The sequence below is a fragment of the Mchenga conophoros genome, linkage group LG22, assembly GCF_057382185.1.
Source record: "Mchenga conophoros isolate Kocher_MC1m ecotype Shallow Benthic linkage group LG22, M_conophoros_male_GT1.1, whole genome shotgun sequence".
Taxonomy (NCBI): domain Eukaryota; kingdom Metazoa; phylum Chordata; class Actinopteri; order Cichliformes; family Cichlidae; genus Mchenga; species Mchenga conophoros.
The window spans coordinates 27701688-27728989 of record NC_140546.1 but is presented as its reverse complement, the minus strand read 5'-3'; the positions used below and the strand labels follow the sequence as shown (position 1 = coordinate 27728989).

At 42.6% G+C, this 27302-nt stretch overlaps 2 protein-coding genes and 1 pseudogene across 4 annotated transcripts; all 3 read right to left on the bottom strand.

Annotated features, from left to right (window-relative positions):
* Nucleotides 1-1348: 1348 nt before the first annotated feature.
* On the bottom strand, nt 1349-7093 carry LOC146549644 (uncharacterized; annotated as a pseudogene). The gene is made up of 2 exons (XR_014890320.1): nt 6458-7093; nt 1349-4783 (listed from the first exon to the last, which is right to left on the bottom strand). The product of XR_014890320.1 is annotated as an uncharacterized LOC146549644 (transcript).
* Nucleotides 7094-11046: 3953 nt separating this feature from the next.
* On the bottom strand, nt 11047-16400 carry LOC146549643 (uncharacterized). Its single transcript, XM_085261315.1, has 2 exons — nt 16004-16400; nt 11047-13314 (listed from the first exon to the last, which is right to left on the bottom strand). Exons 1-2 carry the CDS (start codon nt 16236-16238, stop codon nt 11678-11680), a joined length of 1872 nt encoding a protein of 623 aa, XP_085117441.1. The 5' UTR covers nt 16239-16400; the 3' UTR covers nt 11047-11677.
* Nucleotides 16401-24043: 7643 nt separating this feature from the next.
* Nucleotides 24044-26498, bottom strand: LOC146549642 (C2 calcium-dependent domain-containing protein 4A-like). 2 transcript variants are annotated; one of them, XM_085261318.1, is made up of 2 exons: nt 26369-26498; nt 24044-24754 (listed from the first exon to the last, which is right to left on the bottom strand). In XM_085261318.1, the coding sequence occupies exon 2, from the start codon at nt 24704-24706 to the stop codon at nt 24134-24136; it is 573 nt and encodes a 190-aa protein (XP_085117444.1). In that variant the 5' UTR covers nt 24707-24754; nt 26369-26498; the 3' UTR covers nt 24044-24133. The 2 variants fall into 2 exon arrangements, with proteins under 2 accessions (XP_085117444.1, XP_085117445.1); XM_085261319.1 differs by having other exon boundaries at nt 24044-24773; nt 26369-26462.
* Nucleotides 26499-27302: the final 804 nt, after the last annotated feature.

Sequence of the window (27302 nt, the reverse complement as noted above, 5' to 3'; positions counted from 1 at the left end):
TGAAGGAATGAAGCATAGCTTTATTAAGCATTCCATATTTGTTAAAGTGCTTGTGGTTTTGTACACTTTCATGAAAACTTCAATGCAAGGATTTACAGAATTCACAAGGTGATGTCATAATTTTGATTAAAATTGCTTTAACAAGTGGAGAAAAGCTTGTTTAATAGCCTCTAGCCTCTATGGTAGGGCTGGGCAATATGAGGAAAATCTAATATTGCAATATTTTTTGGCTACATCAAAATACACAATATATATTTTCACAATATGTCTTGACCCCAGCTCCCCCGGTACCAGGAGCTGCAGTTTAACCCTCCATGAATTCAAGTTTTATATGTAAATACCAGCATATACTGGAAACACTCTCCAAAGTGCAGCTAAACCCATTTTCGGTTAGTATGTTATTTTATTTTAGTTATTTTAAAATATATATTAAAACCATTGTTGGTTTTAATCTAGTTTAAACCAAACCACTCCACTGGATTTAGCTACACTTTGGACAGTGTTTCTGGAATGCAGAAGCTAGCGAGCTGATTGGAGACCAAAAGTCAATCAGAATTTTTGCATCAAAGTCTGTGATTGATTGGTTTTGTGGCACATTTATAACGGTGTACAGAAAGAGCTGAGTGCAGGGTGCAGAGATGTTGAGGACAGGAGCGACACACTGAGAGCAGGTCCGCAGATGTCTGTGAGCACACAGTACACAGATCTGACCACAGAATCTTTTAACGGACTTGACATGGCGGACATTTAAGACACTCCTCCTTTTTCTTCCTCTTTTTTTATCTTTAAATGGTTTGGAATATTATGCTTTTTTCGTTTTCTGTGAATTGGAATGGCACTTTGAGAATACATGATTTGAGAAGCTTGAAAAATCTGTTGTTTGTAAGTTAAGTGTGTCTGATACAGCATAAGATACAGTGTGCGATGATAATAAGGGGGTGTTAGGATACTAAAATGAACATGAGGCTTGATAAATCATAAAGTCAAGACTGATCAAAACAATGAAGTTATAAAGAGGAGCAGTGCATATACAGTGATGAAGAGAGCATATATTTTATTCTGCTACCCTCATAAAAGTCAACCTGTGTGTATCTGTCTAAATGTATTTTTCCTGTACTTTCACACTAAGGAACTCTCATTATGACATCATTGCAAATTATGATGCATTGCAATGTTGAAACTGTATTTCCTGCTTGTCTCCAAGTGTTCAGTCAATACTGGCTAGACAAACCAGATCAGGTGTAATAAATCACTCCAATCGAAATGATGCAAGACTGAGCTCGATATATAATTCGATTATAAACAACTTTGTGTAACTAATACATTTGCTCTTAATAATAAAGTACTATAGAGTAAAATAGTGTTTTTATTTAAAATTAAATTATTCAATAACAAATTACTTTAGTAATGTTATAAATAAATCAATGAATAAATAAATATAAATGAATAAATAAAATGATATTTTTTTTAAAATGCAGAATTTATTCTACAACATTATTTAAGCACAGAATTCTTTATTTCAATGTATGTGGCTCTTGTGGTCCTCCATTGACCTTTGACTGAGCTCTGACCAGAAATCTCCCACTGATTTGATTCTCAGCTCAGTCCACAGCTCAGTCAGTGATACAGTAAAGGAAAACTCAGCAGGAATTATCATTTAACTATTTTTAATTTTCTGTTAAAGGTTTTCACATACGATTTTTTATGGTGGTACATCATATTAAATTAATATATATATGAATTTAACTGTAAAAAAACAAATGAAAACTGCTGCAAATCTTTGTCTGGCAAAGTAATTTAAGAAAACCAGGTTAGTGTTTCTTAGAGACACATGGGTGTTTTATCATTTTTACAAAGTGCGCAGCTCCTCGCAGGTTCATTGAAAATAAACAGGTAGTTATTCTGTAAGAGATCACTGATGGGATAATAAAGCTGAATCCATTTGTTTCTCAGTGAAATCAGCTCTAAACATTGATTTATACAGCTGTGGATATAAAAATGAGCTGGAGACCTGATTCTTCCAGAATCCTTTTCAAACCCAGACTCATGTTTCCATAAATCTGACAGAAAGTCAGTCTGAGTCTCAGAGACAGTAAATACGATTATCGTTAGATCTTCATCTTATAATATAAAGCACCTTGAGGCGACTGCTGTTGTGTTTTGGTGTTGTGGGTCCACAGAGGTTGAAACACATATATTTAATTTTTCCGATTTTAATGGATAAAAAAAGTTGGATATCATCTGCATAGCAGTGAAAATATGTGCTATCACAGGGGCAGTATCATAATTAATGAGGAACTCCTATTTACAGTCTATTAGATAGATATGATTCAAACCGCTGCAGCGCCGTACCTACCTACAGCATGCTCTGACTATAATATTCTAATAATAATAGAATATTATAGTCAACAGTATCAAACGCTGCACTGAGGTCTACCAGGACAAGCACAGAGATGAGTCCACTGTCAGAGGACATGAGAAGATAATGTATAACCTTCACTAAAGCGGTTTCTGTAGCAGGACAGCAGAGTGAAGACTTTTTTAAAGTACATGATATGTCATTTATATCACCAAGTAGAACTTGAGTCATGACTCGACTGATGATTCCTACCAAACTCTTCATTAAGTGGTTTGCAGGACGTTCTTCAGTACAAACTCAACTGATAATTTTGCGACTAAACGTTAAAACCACGAATTTTCTCTTTGGATTTCAGTGCCCTTTCATTTGAGTCAGATGTCGTGCCTCTCCAACACAAACCAAACAAATAGGTTCTCATTTATAAACAGGATTTATGGCACTTCCCACTCCCATTTCTAAAATCTTGATGTGATTGTGACGTGACCTTTCTACAAAACTGACTTTTCTTCTCCACATCTGGATGCCTACAATTTAGCACATCCTTGTTCTGACCATAAAGGGCCATGTTCACGTTATATTAAAAAAGAAAAAGAAAAATTAAACCAGATTGATCAAAGCCTCAATTTCAAACAATATCGCAACATTCATTTGGACAGCAGCAGATTTGTTGAGTTTAATTTTAATTAAATAATCGCAAGTTCACAACAACAGTCAACCAAAGGCGCTTTGACCCGACAATAATAAATCTGATTGTTGCACACACTACAAGTCCTGCAGTAACACTTGTGCATGCAGACATTTTTCTTGAACATTTAAAGCTGAATGTGAGAGTTTGCCGGTGAATACATTTATATGATCCACATAAATGTCCTTCCTGGTGGTTTATTAAAAGGAGCACTGCATCTGGAAAAAAGTGGATATGAGGATGTACTTTTTTGTTCACACCTGTCAGATTCATGTGAAACATATTTCCACCTGCACTTTTTAATAAATAGGACATCAAGCTTTGTAGGAGATGCATTCACAGCTCCTGGTAAAAAGACAAACTGTTACGCTCCTATCAAAACTCGCCACTTTTTATAAGCCTGTTTTGATTTGGTTGTAGAACAAAGAAACATTGTATCCTCTTCATTGTAAATGATTGTATGTTTTATCAGTTCCATCTCCAGCAACAGCTGATCAGTCTGAGAAGGCCATTGTGCGTCACAATGTGTTTGCTGACTCATCATTTTCTACTTTTGCCTGAATGTGACTCTGCAGACCCAGGCGGATGACTCTCTGCTGTGTGCAGCTTCATGTGTCTCTTTAGATGTCCCGTAACAGTGAAACGTTTCTCACAAACAGAGCAGCTGAATGGTTTTTCTCCTGTGTGAATCCTCATGTGGATCTTCAGGCTCCCCTTTTGGGCACAGCTTTTCCCACAAATATTACAGCTGAATGGTTTCTCTCCTGTGTGGACTCTCATGTGTTTGGTTAGGTCTCCTTTTTCTGCGCAGCACTTTCCACAGAAAGGACAGCTGAAGGGTTTCTCTCCTGTGTGAACTCTCATGTGCTTCTTTAGGTCTGTTTTCTGAGCACAGCCTTTCCCACAGACAGAGCAGCTGAAAGGTTTCTCCCCTGTATGGTACTTCATGTGTCTGTTGAGATGTTCTTTAACATGAAAACTTTTATTGCACACTGAGCAGGTGAACGGTTTCTCTCCTGTGTGGATCCTCATGTGTCTGGTCATGTTTCCCCTCCCACTGAAATTTTTCCCACAGAACAAGCAGCTGTATGGTTGCTCCCCAGTGTGACATCGCATGTGTGCCGTTAAGGAGCCACTGTCTTTAAATGACTTATCACAGTCTGTGCAGGGAAATGGTCTCTCTCCTGTGTGGTCTCTTATGTGTCTGTTCAAATTTCCCTTAAGGCTAAATCTTTTCCCACAATATGAGCAGGGAAATGGTCTCTCCTTGACTACAGTGCCAACATCAATGTCAGGATTTTTAACATCTCTACCTGACTGGGCTTCCTTTGTTTGTGTCCAGTCACAGTCACTGTCATCAGTTTCAGTCGAGTCCAGAGAGTTGTCTTCACTAACAGGCTGTAACAGTGGATCTGGATCTGAGTTCCTGTCTGCTTCTGGTCCTCCCTCCGAGCCTCTGCTCTCCTCAGTCCAGCAGTGATGAAGTTGTGAGGACTCAGGCTTCTCCTCATCATCTTCACTCTTCACGTGCACAGGGCTGAATGTGAACGTGGTGATTTCAGCTACCTGCAGGTCCTGAAGCTGTTCTCCTGTCTGACTGGCCCAGGCTTCTTCCTCTTCCTCTTTAATCTGTGGGGGCACTGGGTCTTCCCCCGGGTCCAGGCTGGAGCTCTTCTCCTGGTGTTCACGGGAAACTTCATCTTTGCTCCCCAACGGCTGCTGAACATCTGAAGGAAACACTGAAACAGACACAAAATGTGATCTCAGTTCTCTTTCAATCCTAGCAGAAATATGTTGTACCATCATATATGTTATAATGTCCACTACAGATTACAGATTGTTATGCAGAAGAAGCAGCTCGGGGTCAATTTGTGACACCATCATAGGCACATGACTAATTGGGATGCCAAGAGCCAGAAGCACACTTTCTTAACCCTGTACACTTAAACCTATCTCTGTTTTGGAGAAAGTAAGAGAGCAGAGGGAACAGAATGAGAATATATTTGATCTGTGTGATTATTTAACTTTACAATGTGGTGCCAAATCACATAAAGTTGACTCAGAGTGCTTTATTTTACAAAAGGTAAAGATCCTACACTGTTAAAGAGGAAATCAGGGGCTCAGGGAGGGGCGGACATCTGCCATGAACAGCTGGGTGTGAGGAGAAATCAGAATCAGAAAGACTTTATTTATCCCCAGGAGGCAATTACGATACAACAGAGCAGCATGACGTTGAAGATAAAACAAGAAAGAGAAAAGATGTGAGCACAGCCAGTGAGGACTTCGACCTTTCTGGGGCAAATAACTAAATATGTAATTTGTGGCATATGTGAAATTGGATTAATAATCAGCTGCCTTTCTCAGAGTCTTTCCTTCGTGTTGTTCTGGTCAGTGCTCAGTGCAGCAGCTTATGAACCAGGTCCTCGCCTGCTGCAGACTGGTCTAATGGAACTATCACCAGATGTGGTCCATCACAGAGAAGATTATCTAACTAGCTGATAGCAGGACCACAGACACTCTGTGGAAGTGCCTAGTTTATGCTCATGAACAGAGGTGTGCACCAAAAGTCAGCACTGCTTCTGAAGAAAAAATTTTAATATATTTTTTTGGCTTTATTAGATAGGTGCACAGTGAAAACTGACATAAAAGTGAAGGGAAAGACATGCGGCAAAGTGCCGCAGGTCGGACTCAAACCCGGGCCGGCCACACTCAGCCATGCGGCATAAGGTCGCCTGCTCATCCAACTGAGCTAAACTGGCACCACCTTCTGAAGGAAGTTGAAGAAAAAAATTGCAAAGAGCCAGTATAAACATAGGGCTTTGCAGATGTCACAGTTGGAGTGTAACAAAATAAGTGTTGACTGTACACACGACTGGACCAGAATTATAGATAATTAAATGTTGCTGGGTTTAACATTTGGTGCATCTATTTATCCCTGTTCTGTCTACTCTGTATGTTAATTTTCCAACTCTGGGAATAATAAAGGCTCTCTGATCTTATCTCATTTTATCTTGCCTCCTTTTTTTTCTCCTGAAATGAAAACATTATGAACTAAAAACTTTCCATGCTCGATCAGTTTATTGCTAATAACAGCTCAGAAAGACAAGAGACGCTGTCTGTTGCAGTTTGAGTGATGTACAGTCAGGTCTGTGATTTGTGGCACTCTGACACAGTTTCACCTCTGTGTATGACCAAAGTGGATGTTAAATTAGTGAAGATGTGAATAAAAGTGTAAACCTTCTGCTTGAGTTCAGGATTTTACCTGACCTGGTGAAAAAGTGATCATTTCTTTTTCTCATCAATAATTTTACTTTGTATCTGCTGGGATGCACGCAATCTCAACTCTTGCGCGCGGACATCAGCTGACAACGCGAGCTCGGTTCGGCTGCTCTCGGCTGTTTCCGGACACTGACCTGCCGCGCGCAGCCGGACTTCGGGCTTGAGCACGGCATCGAGCAGCCTCCTCTGGCGGCAGATCTCCCGCTCTGAGCGCTCCACTCTGTCCTGGTACTCCGCCACGGTCTCCTCCAACAGTGCGACGATCTCCTCCGCGGCCGCCGTCAGCCGCTCGGTCAGCAGCGCTCTCAGCGCCGGGAGCTCGGCTGCTTCTTCTCCCTTCTCCAGCCGCAGCAGGAAGTCTTCGGCGGCGGCGCTGATCCGCTCGTGGACCGACACCCGCAGCAGCTGCACGGCGCACATTCTGCGGCTTCTCCCCACCGGGAGCCTCCGGGACAAAGAGAGCCAGTGGAAAGGTAAACACGCTGCGAGTTCCGCGTCGAGGAGCGCGGTGCGGAGAGAGCGAACAGCGCCCCTGCTGAAGCGGAGGCTGTCGGAGTCAGAGGAGAGTTGTGAGCGTGCGCCGGTGTTGTGCCAAAAAGTGATTGTCTGCCAAAAACTGATTTCCGGTATTTGCCAAAAAGCGATTGCTCATATTTAAAGTGCTATAAGTAACTTGTTGGGCTATAATATGTTAAACATATGTCAAATGCATCCCTTATGGATGACATAAAGTCATCTTGAGCCACAAACAACATTCGTGTAGCAAGATACAAGCCGCAATCAGTTTTTGGCAGCGACTTTTATATAACCTTTATTTATGCAGTAAAAAAAATCTCATTAACATTAAAAATGTATTTTGTAAGAGTAAGTTGCCCAACAGGACAGCAGAAATGGCAGCAAATATTACAATAGTTCTGTAAAAATATTTTAAGTGGGGATAAAGGACCGGATTGGTTATAATGTAAGTACAAGTTGTAAAGATACTTAAAAAACAGATAATGTTTTAATTCTTTATGTAACCCCTTTGTATCCCCTGTTCACCGAAGTCTATTTACGAACATACGTAAAGATATTACACATAAAAAATACACAGAAACACTGGAAATCAGTTTTTGGCAGACAATCACTTTTTGGCACAACACCGGCGTCTCCTTGCTACTTTCTGGTTGTGCGGGACATTTTTAGCCAGAAGTAAACCGCCTGTGAGTCAGCAGATCAACTGATCAGAAAGCCATGAGAAAAAGGTTGCGCATTCAATGATGAGCAGGTGAGGCTGAGGAGCATCACATGTGGTAGAATTTATTTATTTTTAAACTACCTCATAATTTTGATCACATGTTTAGGTATTGTAGAATAGAGCATTGAAAGTAGACTGGTACACTCTGATACTAACAGACACAAACAAACAGAAGACACCGCCCCACGGATTGTGTACGGGTTGTGATAGGATGCCGTTCTATATGGCACAGCAAAGCACAGAAACTATAAGATATAAATTCTGGCAGAGCTCTCCCTCTCCTCATCTTTCTTGCTCTCTACAGGCCTGGCCAGAGAACAAGAGACAGTTGCCATGGTGAAGTGGGGAGAGTTTTCTTCCTATCACAGGGAGAAGCTCGCTGCATAAAGTGCAAGATGACCTAAGGGATGGACCCACACCAGGGGGACCAAGTTTAAACTGCAGTCTTCACCCAAACTCTCAACCAGTGATATGAATATTCTCTTTCTGTGTCTCCTAACAAAAGTGTGTTCTGCTTGGGTTCGGAGCGCTTTGTCTGTTTTGGCATATGGACCAGAGGAAGAGGCATGGCACAGTTAGTTACCTGAAATTTAAACTGCTTAATAATAAATTTTGAAAAATTATACTTCGATTATATACTTTGACTTTATACTGATTGTCATTTTTGTTTGTTGAATAATTGCAACTTTATTAATAAAGTTTAAAGAAATAGGAATCTGGTTCAGATTGAGTCCACAGTAATCCATAGTCCTCATGTGGTCCAGCAGCTGCCTTGTTGGCTCCGTTATGAGCAGCAGCCAGATGGAGCAAGATTCTGTCCTCCTAGTTTACTGTCAGAGGACTAGGTCATCACTGAGCTGCTGTTTGTCACTCACCTTGGACTTACCTGACACAGGTGCCGCTGTTAGCTAGAGCTCATTGGATGCAGTCAGGTTGTTAATAAAGTTTGTCAGTAATATAAATTCTTGTTATTTTTAGTTTTCTTTTCTCCTTTTTCTAGTCCTGCAGCAAGTCTTTTGATGAATCACCTGTTTTCTTCTCTGGTGAGACATGACAATCCCTATAAATAAGACAAGTACCCCATTAAAAAAAAAAGCAAGATCTTAATCAAATGAAAGGATAATTATTCATAAAGACACTGGTGACACACACAGTAGCTCCAAATTTCCTGAACATCTCTACACGACAAGCAGCAGGTGAAGTGAGGACCCGGTCATGGACTAGCAGTTTCTAATAACTTACTGTGCGTTTATGGTGACTGAGCATGGGAACGTATCTTTATCCTGTATAAAACTGCTGATCTTGTCAGTTGCTTGCTGTATAAGCTTCCATTTGGCCTTAAAGTGACCAAGCTATTTAAATTACAGACAGAAATTTCATTTTATTTCATTCCTGCTGCTGGTATCCTCAACCCACGTAGTCATATCTGAGGATAAAACTCACTTCTGTCTACACCACATCCCTGCAGACCTTTCTCCAATCCACCTGTCAGATTCCCACTCCACTCTCTCCAAGGTGGGGCTTCAGGGGGTACATCCATGGGCTGATATGACTCTTTCAAGCTCATTATGATGCTAATGCATCCTTGTATGAAACTGCAAAATAGCACAAAAAAAAAAAAAAAAAATCACAAGACTCAGTGCCTCCCACTGGCTTCATCCTAGGGAGAAGCAGTTTGTCAGCTTGTGTTGTTGGTTCAGTTTCTTCTTTCTTTTGGGTAGTTTCCATCATATTCATACCAATTCTTTGTAGCGACTTACAAGACATTCTAGCCTCTAAGTTAGCATGAGGAAAGCATTGCCATGTCCAAACCTGTGAGATACAAAAAAAATGAAAATGCAGGAAAATCAAAATGTGGAACACTGGCTGAATGTGTGGGATGTAGAAAGGGACACCTGGTCAGGTATGAATCCAGTCACTGGGCTACAAACATTTTATAAATAGCAGCGAGTTTGCCCAATGCCTGCCTGCCTGTTCAAACCTCTGGACTTCACAACACACTCTGAAGCTGCTCAGCTCAGCTAGCTACAGTTCACTGCAAAATAACACAATCTGCTGATTATGTTCACGAACATGCACATATTTCCCACAACCTTCGATTATATTCACTCCACCAATGGAATAATTCCTGTAAAAATCTAAAAATAAATAGTTACAGAAGCAGATTCAAATTAATGGTAGGAAATATTTGTATGAATAAAAAGGTCACAACAGTACATGAATACATACTTGTAATAATCGTGTTAGGGCTGCCACAACGATTATTTTGATAGTCGACTAGTCACCGATTATTTTTGCGATTAGTCGACTAATCAGATCATGCATCCATTGGACGTAAAACGTACAGCTGATTGCGCCAGCAGCATCTGCTCTTATATAACTATCATTAGCTTACAGCTTTAAGTGTTTAAGGTATGTGCTAACTAAAAATAAAGACAAGATGATAGTTTATTAAATTTTAATGACATTTGCTGATTGTTTCGGTGGAGTTTGATAAACTCAGCCGTGTGCTCCTTGCTATCTAAAATATAACAGCACACCGGAGTATATTCTCGAGCGTCTCACACTTCTGATAATCAGTTGTCTGCTTGACGTTTATTCAGCTGTGTAAAAATTATAACTTTAATCTCAGCCAAACCGATTTACTCAGGAACAAATAAAACACTGAAAAAAGCCAAACAATAACATTTTTAAGTTATCTAAATGACTATGTATCATGTTTAACCTGAGTAGCGAAAGACAGCAGTGGGTTTGAAAACGATTTCCCCACCGGCTCTAGTGAGCCTTGAACCCCAGCTAGCTATCGAGCTGCTGGGTAACAGACGTCTCCGAAAACCTCGGAGCTCTTTTGAAAATATCTGGTGTCTTGATAAACTGAGCAGATATTTGAGGTTTACACAGCTACATTCTCGCCTGAAAATACGTTAAACGTTTATTTTGTGACCCAGAAAGAATAATAAGAGTAATATTAAAACTAACTAGCTTCCGCCATTGTTGGAAACTGAGCAGGGCCACGCTAAGAATTCTGGGATAGGTAGGGCCACGAAGTATACACCCGACCCATCCTTCAAATCTGGGGAAACGAAGGGCGCATTTGTCGGCCGCATTTGTCGGAGTCTTCAAACTTGGACAGTCTTCGTCATGTCGCTGTAACGTAATCGGCCTACAAATGCAGGCACAGGAGGATGCGGTTCCTGAATTTGGACACAGCTACGATACCGGACACTGCTTCTTCTTCTTCGGGGTTTAACGGCAGCTGGCATCCTTGTACATGCAGTGCTGCCATCTTCTGTTTCAGTCCGTTATTACACGCTTAAATCCTACTACTTATTCCTGTGTCTTTTGGGATCTTACAAAGCTTCAAACGACGTGTCGACTATTAAATTAGTCGTCGACAATTTTGATAGTCGACGTAATCGTGACTAGTCAACTAATCGTGGCAGCCCTAATTTATGTACTGTATTCACTTGAAACTTAAACACAACCTAAAATCCAAAATAGACTTTTTTTATTTCATTTTTAAGATTTGTAGCTGTGGACGATCAACCTGTTTACCAGCATCCTTATATGTTTAATATGTTGCTCCATAAACACCAAGAAATAATATGAGAAAAACTCAGTTGTTAAAAACACTGAAAACTAGAAACTATTTCTATCTGTGGAGCTCCCAGAATACGTCATTTGTAAAAATTACCGATTGTTAACTAATTTCTTAATGCATGTTTCAAAGTTTTAGCTCGAAGGTTTTGAGCCTCCACCCTTGCTGTTCCTAGACTATCAGAAAGTGCCGCCCCCTGAAGGATACTTCTTTTAGGCGGGCTGTCTCTTGTGAAGCTTCCTTGTCCTGAGTTTTACACATTTCATTCAGCTGATTTAAAAGTGATAGACTGGAATCTTGACTGTTGTAGTTTTAATTTAAAAAAAACTCAAATATTTCTGCATAAAAGCAGCCACACTGTCTGGCAGGAAGCTCAGATCTTTATGGTAATTTCAATTCTGTCCAGCTGACACTCTGTCTATATCATCTCTGAAGATATGGGAACATAAATATACTTCAACATGTTCATGAAGCAACAGCTTCTCAAACTGAGGACTTAACAGGAGCTGTGTCTGCAGCTCACAGCTGGATGAAGTCAGGCTGAACTTCCTGTCTTTGACAGTCTTTGACAGGCTGCTCTCCCCTGTGGACCTTCATGTGTGACTCCACTGAGCGTTTCTCCTGGTACCTCTTCCCACACTCCTGGCAGCTGTAGGGTTTTTCCCCTGTGTGAGTTAGCATGTGTCTCTTCAGGTCGATCTTCTGTACGAAGCCCTTATTGCAGAGCTGGCAGCTGTAGGGTTTCTCCTTCTTGTGGAACCTCTCGTGTGTCTCGAGTGAGATTTTCTGGCGAAACCTCTTCCCACAGAGGCTACAGATAAATGGCTTCTCACCCGTGTGGATCCTCATGTGAGAGTCCAGGTTTCCGATCTGCCTGAAGTTCTTCCCGCACACCCTACAGGTGTATGGCTTCTCCCCAGTGTGGATCCTCTTGTGAACATCCAGGTGTTGGCTCATGGTGAACTTCTTGCCGCAGACCTCACAGGAGTATATTCGTGGTTTCCCTCCCATGTGGCTCTTGATGTGCCTCTTTAGGACTGTGTTTTCTATGAAAGTCTTCCCACAGAACTCGCAGATGAACGGCCGCTCACCAGCATGCAGCTTCATGTGCCTCTCCAGCGATCCCTTTCTGGGGAAGTCCTTCCCACAGTCTTTGCACCTGAATGGTTTCTGGCCCGTGTGTGTCCTCATGTGGATCTCCATGTCTCTGAAGCTTATGCCACAAATGTCGCAGATCCGGCTTGTTTCTCTGTGACTCTGGATGTGCAGCTGCAAACTCTCAGAGGACTCTGCACGCTCTCCACAGATGCCACAGAGACAATCAGGGTGGTTTAGATGTGTCTCTGCATGCCTCACAAAGTTTCCTTTGTTGTGAAACGCATTGCTGCAGACCTTGCAGCAGTGAGAAGGGGTCAGGCTGGGTTTTCTGTGCCGGCTACTGATGGTCGTTTGCTCATCTGATCCATGGCACCGGATATGTCGCCTCAGCTCAGCACTCTTTGCAAATTCTTTTCCGCAAAAGCTGCAGCTGAGCGGTGTCTGTCCGTCGTGAGCTTTCATGTGTCGTTCAAGCGAGCTGCCTTGACTGAACTCTTTGTGGCAGATGTTGCAGGTGAATGGCTTCTCTGCCGTGTGGATTCTCATGTGGGTTACCATGTTGCCCTTCTGATTGAAGCCTTTCCCACAGACAACGCAGCTAAAAGGTTTCTCTCCAGTGTGCATCCTCATGTGCATCTCCTGAGCTCGGATTGAGGGAAACTTCTTGCCGCAGACATCACATGTCTTGGTGCTGTCACGGTGCATCTGGAGATGCAGCATTAGGCCATCACTGGACTCAAAACGCTCACCACACAGACCACACAGACAGTCGGCCTCTTTCAAGTGCTTCTCCACGTGCTTCATCAGAAAGCCTTTCCTGTCAAAGGACTTCCCACACACTCTGCAAAGGTGAGACACCAACTTCTTGTCGTTCTCACATTGTTCTTCGTCTCCTGTTGGATCATCTGGAGAGGCCAGCTGGCGATCCAGTTCAGAGATGGTCTGTGGTCTGGAGGATGTGCCAGGCAGAGTCTCCTTCAGTTGGTTGTCTATCGAGTTGCTTGGCTTCAGACGTTTCTTGTCAGAGAGACTCGTGACGCCAACTGACAAACACAACTCTGGAGAGAAAATACATGACATGTGATTATTTAAATCATGTGACTCTATCACTTTTTTTTTTTAAAGGTTTATGTGTTACCTAAACACTAGCCCCGCCCATACTTTCCCTCTGATGCCCTTTCTGCATGGTCCACGCCAGAAGCCTGATTTGTTTTGCACACACTTTTGCTTCTTTTGTTTCCTGTCATTGCTGTAGTTTAAAATTAATCATTTTCTTGCTGTCGTGGGATTAAATTTACTGAACTACTGATACCTGAACTTTGTATATTACATTAACGTTTATATCAGAGTTTGCTTCAGTAATGTTGAGGCGCGGGATTTGGAGAGACCAGTTACTGATAGTGTTCCAGTACATGTTTTTCCATCCAAGTATGTTTTTACTGCATTGGTGGTGTTTTTTGAGATCACTGTCATGCTGAAAATAAAACTCTGCAGTAATGCTTAAACTTCCATCTGTTAATACATTCAGTTGCTTTTTTACCAAAGGAACAATAGTGCAGGAACCACAAGTAAAGCCACACATTAATTTGATAATTTCTATCCTGCAGACAAAGCTTTTACCACCACTCACATTTAATTATTAGTTATTATTAATCTGTGGCTCTCTTCCAGTGGGTCTTTGTCCTGTCTTCCTCACCTCACCCCCCACCAGTCGTAGCAGGTGGCTACCCCTCGATGAGCCTGATCCTGCCACAGGTTTCTTTCTGTTAAAAGGGTGTTTTTCCTTTTCACTGTGGCCAAGTGCTTACTCATGGGGGGTAAGCACTGTACACCATATGTACAGTCATACACAGGAATTTAAAACTGAAATGCTCCCATGGCCCTCATTGTGCACTAAAACAATATAGAGATAAAAATAAAACAACAGTCTTATATACAACACAATACAATACAATCTTTTATAAACAACAGTGTCCAACACAATCCAAGTGTTCGTGGGCAAGAGTTTGTGTGCAAGTGGGGTGGAGGAATCAGTGAAAAGGTGGCGATGCTACATGACAGGTTTGCCCTTGCTGTTCTTAGGCTCACCTCATCCCCGGCTCTGAAGGCCACATTACATGTTTCCCCGTATAGGAATTTTCACGTGTTTCTCCAGTTTGGGCAGTCTTTTGGTCTGCATGATTCAAATCGCCCACCAGGATGAGAAAAGCATCTGGGTGGGCCTTCTGCTGCTCACTGACATGCTGATACATTTCATTCAGTGCCTCACTCCAATTGTTGTTAATGGAGCAGGGAGGGATATAAACAGCAACAAACAGTATGGCTGAAAATTCTCTCAGTAGGTAGAATGGTCTGCAATTGATGATCATAGTAGCAGAGGTGAACAGTGTTTGCAAGCCACAACAGGGTCGCAGCACCAGGCATCATCGATGTAAACACAGAGTTCCCCTCCATGAGCCTTACCCCCTACCCCATTCCAAAAGTGCATGAATGGCGCTTTTGGGAATGTTAACATGTGGAAACATGTTAAGCCATGTTTCCACAAACACGAAGACCCAACACTCCCTCATTGACTTCGAAGTGGACCAAAGTAAGCGAGCCTGATCCAGCTTGCTGTCCAGGGGAGTGCACATTGGGACAGTTCAATGGTGGGAATAGCGGGTTTGTGTGGATTAGCCGCTAACCTACTCCGGATGCCTCCGCGCTTACCCCTCTTCTGTTTCCTCTCACACCGCCTGAGACATTTCCACTGTGGGCGAGATCTAGTAGCAAGGGTCGGTGATAAATGCCTCCGAAGCAGTCCGCAGTGCTCTAGTGTAATTTGTAGTTCTTCCGTGTATCGTGAATTTGCTTCTGTTGATTTTGAGCACCGGGAGGAGGCCCCGGGGCAGACCCAGGACACGCTGGAGAGATTATATCTCTCGGCTGGCCTGGGAACGCCTTGGTATTCCCCCGGATAAGCTGGAGGAGGTGGCTGGGGAGAGGGAGGTCTGGGCCTCTTTGCTTAGGCTGCTGCCCCCGCGACCCGGCCCCGGACAAAGCGGATGAAAATGGATGGATGGATGGATGGATGATTTTGAGCATGCACTCACGACTGTACCTTACAACAATATAAAGCACCCTGAGGTGACTGCTGTTGTGATTCAGTTCTTTATAAATACAACTGAATTGAATTGAACTGAATTAAATGTTTTTTAAAGCCCTTACGAATAAGAACTATTTTGCTCTAGAAGTACAGAAAGGACCACATAACATCTCTTTGTCTCGGACCATCTCCAGCATCTTTTTCCATCTTCATGCATCTGGTCTCCTTCTGTCATTGCACAGTTTCTTATGTCTGCTCCTTTATTCCAGCATCATCACATCAACACTGTTTCAGCTCGGTCTGTATTTTAATCCTAAATTTGAAACGAAGTCTCAAGCATTCTTGAGCCTCGTGTTAGTTTAGTACTTACTTATGTGAAACTAATAAACGTGATGTGTTTACTGGCTAAACTCCCACACTGACAGGTAATGTTTCCTGATAGCACTGTGTGCAAATACTTCATTAAATCCATGTAGTATTCGGAGTATTTAAATGCAGAAAGGAGATAAAGTTATCATTGAAAATCAGTTTATACATATACATTCAGATCTGTCGTATATAAACAGAAGAATGAGCACTAAAAGATCTGGGGGAGGACCGTGAGCGCGCCAGTAAATGGGACTAATTGAGGCTGCAGTGTGGTGCTGAATGTGGACACTGACCTTTGCGCTCCCCACCGGGATCTTCCGCGCCTCTCTCGGCCGCTCTGCTCGCTTCGAACGCGTTGAGGATGAGCTCGATGGCCGTCGACAGCCGCTCCACCAGCAGCTCCCGTAGCTCCGGCAGCTCGGCTCGGCTGCGTTCATGCAGCAGCCGGAAGATCTCCTGAGCGGCCGCCGCCATCCGCTGCTCGATGGTGGCCTTCAGCCTGCGGCTCTCGGACCGCTTTTTCGACATTTTGCAGCGAACAAAGAGCAGAATGTAAACAGGACGAGACACTTCCGGGATCGCCGGGCAAGCGTCACTGGAGGCGGACGCTCATTTCCTGCGTGAACCGGAATGTGACTCTACAGCTGCTGTTATGCTACCAGCTAAAATCCGACAGAAACGTCCGACAGAGAAATAAGGTGTAAAATTATTCAGGTTTCAGTTTAAAGTGTCCAGCTTTCACTTTTCTTCCAGTGTCGTGTAAACGCCTCAAATGTCAATGCATCACGTGACACGAAATTTGTCAAAAACACCTCAATTTAAAATGTCTTCACTAATTCACAGAGAGCTACAGCTTCAATAATAAAGCTTTAGGTAAATTGTCAATTAACAACGTCTCCTGTTAATTTCTGCATGTACCAGAACCATTAACAAGCAGATACTGAGTTTAAATATAGAGGTTAGTGAAGACACCATCCAACTTGTCACATAGTGTTAACGTCTGTCGAACTGACCGTTACTCTTTAATACAATAAAATAAAATAAATCTTTAAAAAAGATTATTAAAGAATCTTTAATAAAATAATTCTGACGTTTCACAGGCACATCATGACCAGATTTCAAAAATCAGAGGAGTCTGGAGCTGGATTTCTAATAATAAAAACTGCAATATCGTATTGGTAGGAAGTATATGGGAACAGAAACCTCTGGACTCGTTTTTTATGCTTGGAGAGCTGACCATTATTTGCGAAGGACATTATGGGCTGGTGGAGTGGATATTATGCTACTGTCCTTAGCACTGCTTTTTCGGGTTTACCTCTGACATGAGACAGAAAGCAAGTGATCTGAGAGGTCTGGATTTCTTATAATGTTCCCAATGATGCTGCATGATGCTCACACTATATGAATGTTAAAACTGCACCTTCATTCAAAGCAGTGTTGGGGGGGGTATTTAATTTTATTTAGGGCAGCTAATGAGACAGATTTCAGGTCTAAAAGCTTCAGATGGGAGTATAAACGTCATAGCTGTGCAGATGTCCCATCTGAAAAAGAAGAAGGATGTGCCAGACCAGTGGCTGGTCAGAGGATCCCTGGGACTTGATTCAATGCCTTCAAAGTGCCTTTTAAACAGTCTGTGACCTGGAGAGTCAGGACCTTCATGACTAGGTACTACAAACTGATCGACATCCTGCAGTCCTATACTTTTACATCAAGATCTTCATCAAAGACCACCATGTTCCCTCTGATGCCTCCATCCTGAGCTTCAAATGGGAAGCGAGGCACTTCCTGAATGAGAGCCAGGACAATGACAAGCTGATTTAAGTCCACTGCACCTATGGCGTGAACCACATTGGGTACCTGGTCTGTAGGTACCTAATTGACGTGGATGGGCTGGATCCACCAGCAGAGCTGGAGCTCTTTAACTCCTCCGGCAGAGGTCATTGCTTCAAGAGGCAGAACTGCCTGAATGACCTGCAGAGCTCCACCAAGAGGAGCAAATAAGGCATGGAGGACCCTAAAGAGTTCAAAAGCAGTGGGCTCCAACAGATGTCTGCTCACCTTTCAGTTATTTATGATGATGAGTGAATGAACAGCGTTCCTCCGAGGTCCTGCTGAAAATCTCCAGTCGTGAATCTTATCCAATTCTTTCTCTTTTCCCAGCCTGCCTCAAGCAGCAAAATAATTCATGCTCTCGAGTTAGAAAGCCACAGTCTGCAGTAGTTTGCTGTAACCAACTTTTGGAAGAGAGATGCCCCTAACTTAGAGGTATACATATTTATAAAAGAGATGTGCTTCTACCCGATTGGTCAAAAACCATTGAGAAGGGCCGTGGTTTAGATTTTAGACCCCCTTAATGGCTCTCTTCTTCTCCTCCATCAAGTGCAGCTTCACCTAGGGATGGACACCCCCCCCACACACACACACACAGTCCTGCCTTCCCTAACCTGTTACACAGTTTCATGACCCTAAGCCAGCATCTATCTGTGAGAGCTTGTTTCTTGACCTTGCTCTAGTTCACTCCCGCATTCCTGCACACAGCTTTTTTTTCTCCTTTTTTTTTGTCAAAAGTATAATCATGGTTTTTATTTATCAAAGTTGATTCATCCCGATCACTTTCAGCTTTGTCTTTTAATTTTTGGACTCTCTAGAGGAGCTTTAAAAGGAGGCTCTCATCTGAAACAAGAATTTTCTTCTTTGCTGCCCCTCTCAAAGGCTTGTGTTTATTATCCATTTTACATCCTCTGATCCAAGAGTAGGAGAAACTGTGGTAAACTAAACTGTTCAGGGCAGACTGAAAATTTGGCTCACACACTGACCTCGTTATTGGGACTGTGCTCATGTTTGATATCAACATCCCTTATTTGCCCTCACCCAGAGGTGGGTAATGGCAAATAAGGAGAACCAGAACTGGTCCACTTTAATACGTCTATCATCAAGGTCATGTGATGTGACCAAAAGCTCCAGAACAGCAGCAGTTTTTTGACTACTGAAAACAAACCCTTGCTGACTTTCTGACACCTACAGGAGAAACTAATGCACAATGATCAAAAGCAGCATGAATAAAATAGAGTTCAGCTTAACAAAATGGAAAACATCAAAAAAATCCCTACCCCTTACTGGAGTTAAAGCCATCACAGCCATTTTTAATCTATCTGGTGAAAATAATGATATAGTATTCCTCCAACACTGTTTTTTCTAGTCACAGAATTTACGATTACCTTTGACAGTAAATGTTTTGTAACTGGTAGTCTGGGATTTTATTACTCTTCCTGTTAAAAGAAAAATTGTACTTTGAGAAAAGAGAAGGTGCAGTTTCGCTGTGCAGTTTCTTGCACAGCGAAATTGGGTAGCTGAACCACAAAGGTGCTAAAGTAAGAAGAAGAGAAACCAATATACAACGAAGGCGGAAAATAAATAAATAATTAAATAAATAGAATAAAATAAAAAACAGTGTATATGTATACATATGTGAGTGGAACTATATACATGGTGTATGTGTAGGAAACATTGAAACAGACTGGGACCAAAATAATTGCACATGAGCCAAAAATATTGCACAGAACATAGAAAGACTGAGATATTGCACATAGATGATCAGCAGCAGTGTCAGGGTGGATGTGTTGGGGAAGTCTTTACACACATTAAGAGTTCTGACAGCCCACAGGAAGAAGCTGTTCTTTAGTCTGTTGGTTTTGCACCTGATGGTTCTGAGCCTTTTTCCAGAGGGCAGGATGTTGAAGAGGTGGTGGTTAGGATGGAGGTGGTCCTTTATAATTGCCCTGGCTCTGGAGAGACATCTTGAGCTGGCAATTAAGTCCAGGGAGGGGAGCGGACAGCTGATCACCTTCTCTGCAGTTCTGATGACCCTCTGTAGTCTCTTCTTGTCAGCTGTTGTGCAACCAGCGTACCACACAGGGATGGCGTGCACCAGCACACTCTCGGTAGTGGCACGGTAGAAGGACTCTAGGAGTTCAGTCTGCAGCCTGTTCAATCTCAGAACCCTCAAGAAATGGAGGCGCTGCTGGGCTTTCTTTACTAGGGCTGATGTGTTTGTGGACCAGGATAGGTCCTCGGATATGTGGGTGCCGAGGAACTTAGAGGACACCCTCTCCACATTGTTCAGGGCCCTATTTCAGGAAGCCGGTTTAGTGCAAACTCTGAGTAAGTATACCCTGAGTTAACGAAAACTCTGGGTTTTCGGTTTCACAAAGCGAGTTCAGATGAAGCCTGAGTGAGTTACTATGACGACACACTCCGTGAAGCTAACCTGCCCCCTAGCAGGTTTACTACAACTAACCCTGACTGTCTCCGCCTCTTTGTCGGAAACCTGACAGTAGGAAGTGTCGGACATGGCGTGCCCCTACCTCGAAGAGCCAGTAGATCGTGAAGCCCAAATTCTCCGCAGAGCTCTCCGCCGGGAGAGAGTGATCAGAGCGCGTTTGGACATTTTATCATTCCCTGATGATTTTCTGTGCGAACGTTACCGTTTCTCAGCACAATCTATAATTTATTTGAATAACATCTTCAGGCCATATATTGCGCATGTGACACATCGCGGACATGCTCTCAGTCCATTACATATTCTTTGTACTGCACTCCGTTTCTTTGCAAACGGGAGCTTTCTGTACAATATCGGTGACGCTGAGCACGTTTCCAAGGCTACCGTCTGTCGGGCAGTCAGGAATGTTACAGTTGCACTGAAACGTCTCCTGCACTCGTTTGTGGTGTTCCCCGGTCACAGACCCACAAGATTTATCAAAGAGGGATTCCACAAAATTGCAGGTATCAGGATGAACAAAACCCAATGCATGATGTGGTGATATTTGAACTACTACTTAAATGGTACATTAATTTCCAGGGTTCCCAGGCGTGATTGGCTGTATAGATGGCACTCACATTCCAATCATTGCTCCTTCAGTAAATGAAGGAGACTATGTGAACAGGAAGTCTTTCCACAGCATCAATGTACAGGTACATAGTTCCCTGTAGCATTTCACACTAACAAGTGATGGCATCATAGTAATGGATGCTAATTTGTGTTCTTTTGCACTGTGTAGATCATATGTGATGCTGCCAACATCATCACAAATGTGGAAGCCAAGTGGCCAGGCTCTGTACATGACTCACGAATCTTCCGGGAATGTACACTGAGCACCAAATTTGGACATGGTGGGTCGAAGTTACTGTGAAATATACAGAGACCAATTGCCACAGGGACGTTTGCACTGACATGTATTCTTCTGTCCTAGGAGAGTTCACTGGCCACTTGCTTGGTGATAGGGGTTACCCATGTTTACCCTATTTGCTCACCCCTTACCCTGACCCTGAACCGGGCCCACAGCAGCGTTATAATCTGGCCCATTGCAGGACACGGGCCAGAGTTGAAATGACCATTGGAATGCTCAAGGCCCGGTTCCAGTGCCTGCAAAGACTCCGGGTCGCCCCAGAAAGGGCATGTGACATTATTGTGGCATGTGTGATTCTTCACAACATTGCCACAATTAGAGGAGAACACTGTCCTTCTGAACCAAACATCAGCAGTGATCCACACGATGAACATCCTGACCCTCCCACGAACGTACAGGATGGAAGAGCAGTCAGAGACACCATATGCCACAACCATTTCCTGTGACCCGTCACCTCAACATGTTACAAGACAAATACACAGATTCTGTGGTCAACTGGCTTTATTGGTCGCCCTGTATGTCCTGTACACAAAGTATAAATGCGTATATTAGTATGTTGTACAAACACTGACATGATCCGTCCATCTCTGATCACTCCACCCACCCTTAACTGTTGTTCCAGCAGTACAATCTCCAACTTGGACTTCTGGATCTGCAGCTTGAGGTGTACCATTTCCATGTCGCACTTCTATATTTTCCTGACCAGATATGTCTTGTACAGCTGCTTCACAGGGAGCTATTGCAACACAGGACATAGCATTGGCATCCATAGTACATGCCTACTTAGGTTGGTTGTAAATCAGTGCTGAACATCCTACTGTGGACAGGTTTGTTGTAGGAGTGGCTGGACCCTCTTCCTCTTCATTTCCAGCATCACTCTGCCAGGGACATAGTAAGTCCATGGTGTTATCATAGTACCACATTGTAGTCAGTTGTTATATTTTCCACTGTACGCTGTAAACCTCATGGTGTGTCTCTGTTGCGTCCTCCTCTGTAACAGCTGTCACTGTTTCGTCATCATATGCCTGTGGTGGAGACATTTAACAACATTGCTGTTCTACTGTTGACACATGTAGTCTGTGGAGTATTACGAGTACTCACAACTGCATGTTGGTCTGGCTCAACAGGGGGCTGCACCAGATGCAGTACACCATCACCATCAACTGGAAGAATATGGGGTTCATACAGGTCACTCATGACTTATGTGGGCGCAACTGGCAATTACCAGACATACCAATCACCATACACCTCATTGTCAGTATGCTCTCAGAGACAACCGACACTGAGGGAAGGCAAAATCAGTAGGTGTTAAGGTGGAAACGCTTTTATGAGTTTTATGTTGCATTACAGTATATGTTCATATGTTACTCTTAATAGGAAAAGAACAAAATGTACTACTCGCTCAGGAAGTTCACCCTGTGAGAGATTAACACACACACATGCAAAATTAAAGGACACTGCTATGCTATAAATAAAGACGAACTACTGCAGCTCGGTGTGAGTGAGTGTCTCCCTGAGCCCTCACCCGTGCAGCACGTTAACAGTCTCCAAGTGTCTCAGTGTTGTTTATTCACCTGACTGTTTGATAACTGTAAATCTCTGACAGTAGGACAATGACTTCACTACGACATAGTTCATTTTGGTCAAGGTGACTGTGAAGAATGGATGTATACACATCATGTATTGTTTTGGATTTACCTCTTATGTAGGCACTTGTGCCCTGTGGGGTTATTGCCACAGAGGATGTCCCCGCAGAGATGCCTTCGGCCACAGGGCGCCCACTGTTTTGGCTGAGGGCCAACTGCTCAGCCTCTGTGAGTGGTGGTGGTGGAGGACCCCCACCTGTTTTTCGGGCCTCCGCTTTTTTTCTGTTGGCTGTGACGGCACACATTTGAGCATACAGAGTAAGCAAATATGTACTTGTAATGTGCTCAGATAATTTCAATGAGTGCTTACAGGCGGTAAGTTAATGTAGCCTCTAACTGCAATTGATTTACATCGGACAAACAGACCAAGCACTATGGCTCATAATACAATTACACCTTACCTGTTTGGACTATGTTTTTATATTTCATTTTTACTTGCTGCCAGGAACGTTTGGGGCCTGTTGGGTTGCACCTGCGCTCACATCACATCACAAAATAACATGTATGACATAAAAAATGGAATAACATATACTAAGATAACGTGTTAAATGGGTGGAGATCCCTAGATCAATGTTTAAATTAACACTCACGCATTGACTCTGTCGGCTATGTTTTGCCATGCATGCTCCCTTTCTTTTGCAGCTGCGGCTGTGTTACTTTTTTTCTGCAAGATGTGCATGCTGTCGGCATATGCTGCCATCAGGGTTTCGGCCTCGAGCGCTGTGAAATACGTCGACCGCACCTTCTTTCCCTCCGTCTCCATGGTGACTCGCGTAATCTGTGCTCCACTAATCAGGGCTTTATGTATCCTCGTGCGCGCGTTTAACTTGGGGTTAAAGCAACTCCGCGTTGATTGAACTACTTGTTATCAGCCTTTCTGAAACCGAATATTCCGAGTTGGACAGTTCGGGGTTACTCAACCCTGAGTATCGTTTTTCACTCTGAGTTTTCTAAACCAGCTTCCTGAAATAGGGCCCAGGTGTTTGTTCTATGTTTGCAGAAATATCAAAGAGACCACCTATAACAACATTTTGGAAGGAAAGCACCATGTCAGTCTTTAAGCCTAGATCTTTGCAGACTCTGGTTCTAACCAGATTTAAAGGAATTTGTTAGAATATGATATGGATGTTTGGGTTTTCATACTGAACAAATCAGGAGTGTTTGTAGAAACATTTTGATTATTGTTCAATTCTGGTTGTTGAATTAGAGGAAAAGGAAATGTTTATTTTTTTTTCATAAGTACCAGCAGTCCATTTGGAATGAGCCCCAGTAATGTCATTTAGATTCAATTTAGACACTTTTTGGTGGGTTTTTGTAATTTATCATTATCCTTTGCTGCTTGGATCATTTCATGTACACATTCGCCAAATAAGGCTTGTGTACTCCAAGACTATTAAATTCCTCCACAGGAAGAGGAAATATTTCTCCCTGCTGAGAATTGTCACAATAAAAGCATAGAACAGTCTTTAGTAATCTTGTTCAGACACACAGGAAACTAAAGTGTAATTCAAACATTTTATTAAAACAGCTTAAAACCAGCAGCAGTTTCAGATCTGCTCCACCTATCAGATGAGTGTGGTTGTATGTGACATCACTTGGGGGTAGTCCTTTGGATTGCAGGACTTGGAGCTTTTAGAGTAGCTGCAGGTCTCTGGAGTGCCTTAATGACCTGCAGACCCAGAGTCCTCATTGGATGCAGGGATGCAGTCCTAGCACGCCTGCTAGGACTGGGACCAGGACCAAGGTCTGCTGGGTCAGATACAGTGTGGGGGTCTCCTCTGTTCCGATGAAACAGGGACTCCCGTCGCCGTGTGCAGGGGCTCACAGCCAACACATTGCGGAAACCGTAGGGCGTGGTCACCTTCGGCACGTGACACAGCGACATAGCTGCACGTGTGGTCAGGTCCATGTCTACGTCCGCAGATACTGCAGCGGCATTGTGAGGGTGAATGACTGGTAGGGGTGTGTGGAATCTGGGAGAGGATGCAGGGCTAGGTGGGTTCTCAAGGGGGCGCTCACTATCACCACCATGATGAGAAAGTAGTCTGGTCCGCTCCGGGGACACCGGATAAGGCCGCGGCGTGCAGGGTAGGAGAAAGAAACTCGGGATCTTCTCCGGGGTTAGAACCAGAGTCTGCAAAGATCTAGGCTTAAAGGCCGACATGGTGCTTTCCTTCCAAAATGTTGTTTATAGGTGGTCTCTTTGATATTTCTGCAAACATAACAAACACCTGAACATGATTGTGATTATCACATGTCCTTCCTGAGGCTGTGGGACAGGAAACATTAAACTGGATGCATGCATACATTAAAGTTTCAGCTCTAATGTGCAGCCATCACCTTAGAAACAAATGGCAGCCCTGAACATGCTTAGATAAAATCATTCACAGCAATTCAGGTATTCCATTTTACCACTCTGGGGCATTTCCACTAAATAAATATATATATTATTTTGTAGTACAATTTAATCTCTATTTTGCATAACAGTGGTGACATCACATAAATGACTGGCTTTTAACACTTCATGGTTTGGGAAAATAACCATTTAATAATTTTCTCCCTTCAAGCTCATCCCATCATCCATTCACACCATTTGAGAAAATTCTAATCCTGTGAGAGGTTTAAAAGTTTCAACCCTATTAAATAAAATCTCTATCAATTTTAGAAAAATGCATACTCAGAGCTGCAAACATTAATTTCTTGCAGCAATTTTTAAGTGTTCATTCACATGGACGTCTTGCTGACCTTACATGTTTGGTGTACAAAATATTGATTTATGCATGCAGTGGAAAAAAGATTCACGCTTCATGCGATTCACATGAAGACCAGAAAATAATTTAACATGTTTATCAGCCATATGATCAATTTTATGATACAAAGCAGAAAAGTAGAGCCCAGCTTAACAGAGTTGATAACTGCTTTCACAATACTGTTATTTTCACCTGTGGTTTGGGTTTGTTTAAGCTGCCAGCGCAAAGCAAAGCTGGCTGTGTTAAACTTTGTAGTCACAACCTTCTGATGAACATGTTACTGGGAAAAATCTTAATTCTTGGTCAGAACCATTTCATCTACAGCAGTTGTGTCCAACTCGAGTCCTTGAGAGCTACTGTTCTGCAGCTTTTAGATGCATCCCTACTCTAACACAGCTGAATCAAATGGTTGGATTACCTCCTCAGCATGTCATCAAGTTTGGCAAAGGCCTGATGCCATTCATTTGATTCAGGTGTGTCAGAACAGGGATTGTCTAAAAGTTGCAGGACAGTAGTTCTCGAGGACTCGAGTTGGACACCCCGATCTACAGCAATTCTGAAGCTGCAGGGACGCTGAGAGAAGAAAAGAAAAAAAAAAAAAAAAAGGGGGGCAGATGTCTTGGCAAGCATCTCTCAATCTTTGGAACCACTGAACTGGACCTGACTGGGTTCACTCACCAAGGACTAAGCACACAAAGTTCATGAAAGCAATTAAACTTTGATTACAAATCATGTACATTTCCTAGAGTGACTGAGAAGGTTTTAGAGGCACTGAAGGACTAGAATTTAGTTAGCTTTGTGCACCAAGTGTCTCAAACCGTTTATTTGTGTGATAAGTTAAACCTGTGTGATAAGTTGAGCGTGTGCTCAACTTATCAGGAACAGGAACTATTTAGAGGCTGTACTTCACAAAACGTGGGTGTGGAAGTCCTGCAGTCAAACATTTGAAAGCCTTGTAAACACTAAAGAGGTTTGAAGACTCTATATACACATAATGTAGCTGAAGTCAAAGTTGTCACTTAGCAGAAACAGTCACATCAGAAGATCTCTGTATTACTCTGCCTGTTGCTGCTCACCTCATGGACAATATAACATTCAGGTGGGGGCAGCACGTCCTCACATCCACACCTTCAGGCTTCCAGAACAACCTGATAGTTTGTCTGCACACGCTCAACTTATCACACAGGGTTCACTCTCAGGTGTATTTGAGCAGCAGCCAATGACACCACACACCTGTTAAAGGTGTAGTCCACCTTAATTACAGTGGAATCATCTGATTTACGTGGCTCTCAATTTATTTTATTTCTACTTTGTTTTCTTTTGGATGTCTGATGCTTTTAAAAAGACATTTTATTTTGTATCTTTTCTTTCTCACATTTTAGGAACCTTTACATGTTCATAATCTGTTTTCTCCTTCACTGATCTAAGAATTTGATTTTAGGAACAATCTTTTTCACTTTTTTTGTATCAATGAATCTGTTAATATATCACAGACCGTTCTAACCCTGTGACTTTTTGTTGGATTAAGGAGCTTTTTCCAACATTGATCCCATGCTTATGTTTCATTATTTAGGTTTCTTTCTGATAACACAAGATTTATGTTACATGGTAAACAACTGCTTAGTTATCACAAAGAGGGTGGGGCCATGCTGACTTAACCACACTACATTCATATTCTTCAGGTTTCCAGATGAAGACCACCTCCATATTCCTCCTGCTTCATTTCATGTTTTTAAAGACATCTGGACATTTTCACTGACTTTTTTTTTTAATACAGGGTATATCAGAGATTTACAATGTTCATAAGTGCTAAATGTGTCCCCTCCAGACACACAGCGTATGTCAATATGACAGTCAAACTCAGCCCATATGGTGAGCAGGTCTGCAGGTTTTTTGGTAAATAAGAAATCACTTTTTAGCGCAACACCAGGAACCATGTGAAACTCCATAATATGTTCTTTCAAGCTGTATGTGTTTTAATGGTTACCGTGAACAGTTGCAGAATTCAAG

Excerpts from the sequence above, each read along its gene's own strand:
- LOC146549643 (XM_085261315.1), bottom strand. The coding sequence starts at position 16,238 with ATGTCGAAAAAGCGGTCCGAGAGCCGCAGGCTGAAGGCCACCATCGAG. Across the intron at positions 13,315-16,003 it reads TCCCGGTGGGGAGCGCAAAG|AGTTGTGTTTGTCAGTTGGC; the intron begins GTCAGTGTCCAC and ends TTTTCTCTCCAG.
- LOC146549642 (XM_085261318.1), bottom strand. The coding sequence starts at position 24,706 with ATGTCGGCCTTTAAGCCTAGATCTTTGCAGACTCTGGTTCTAACCCCG.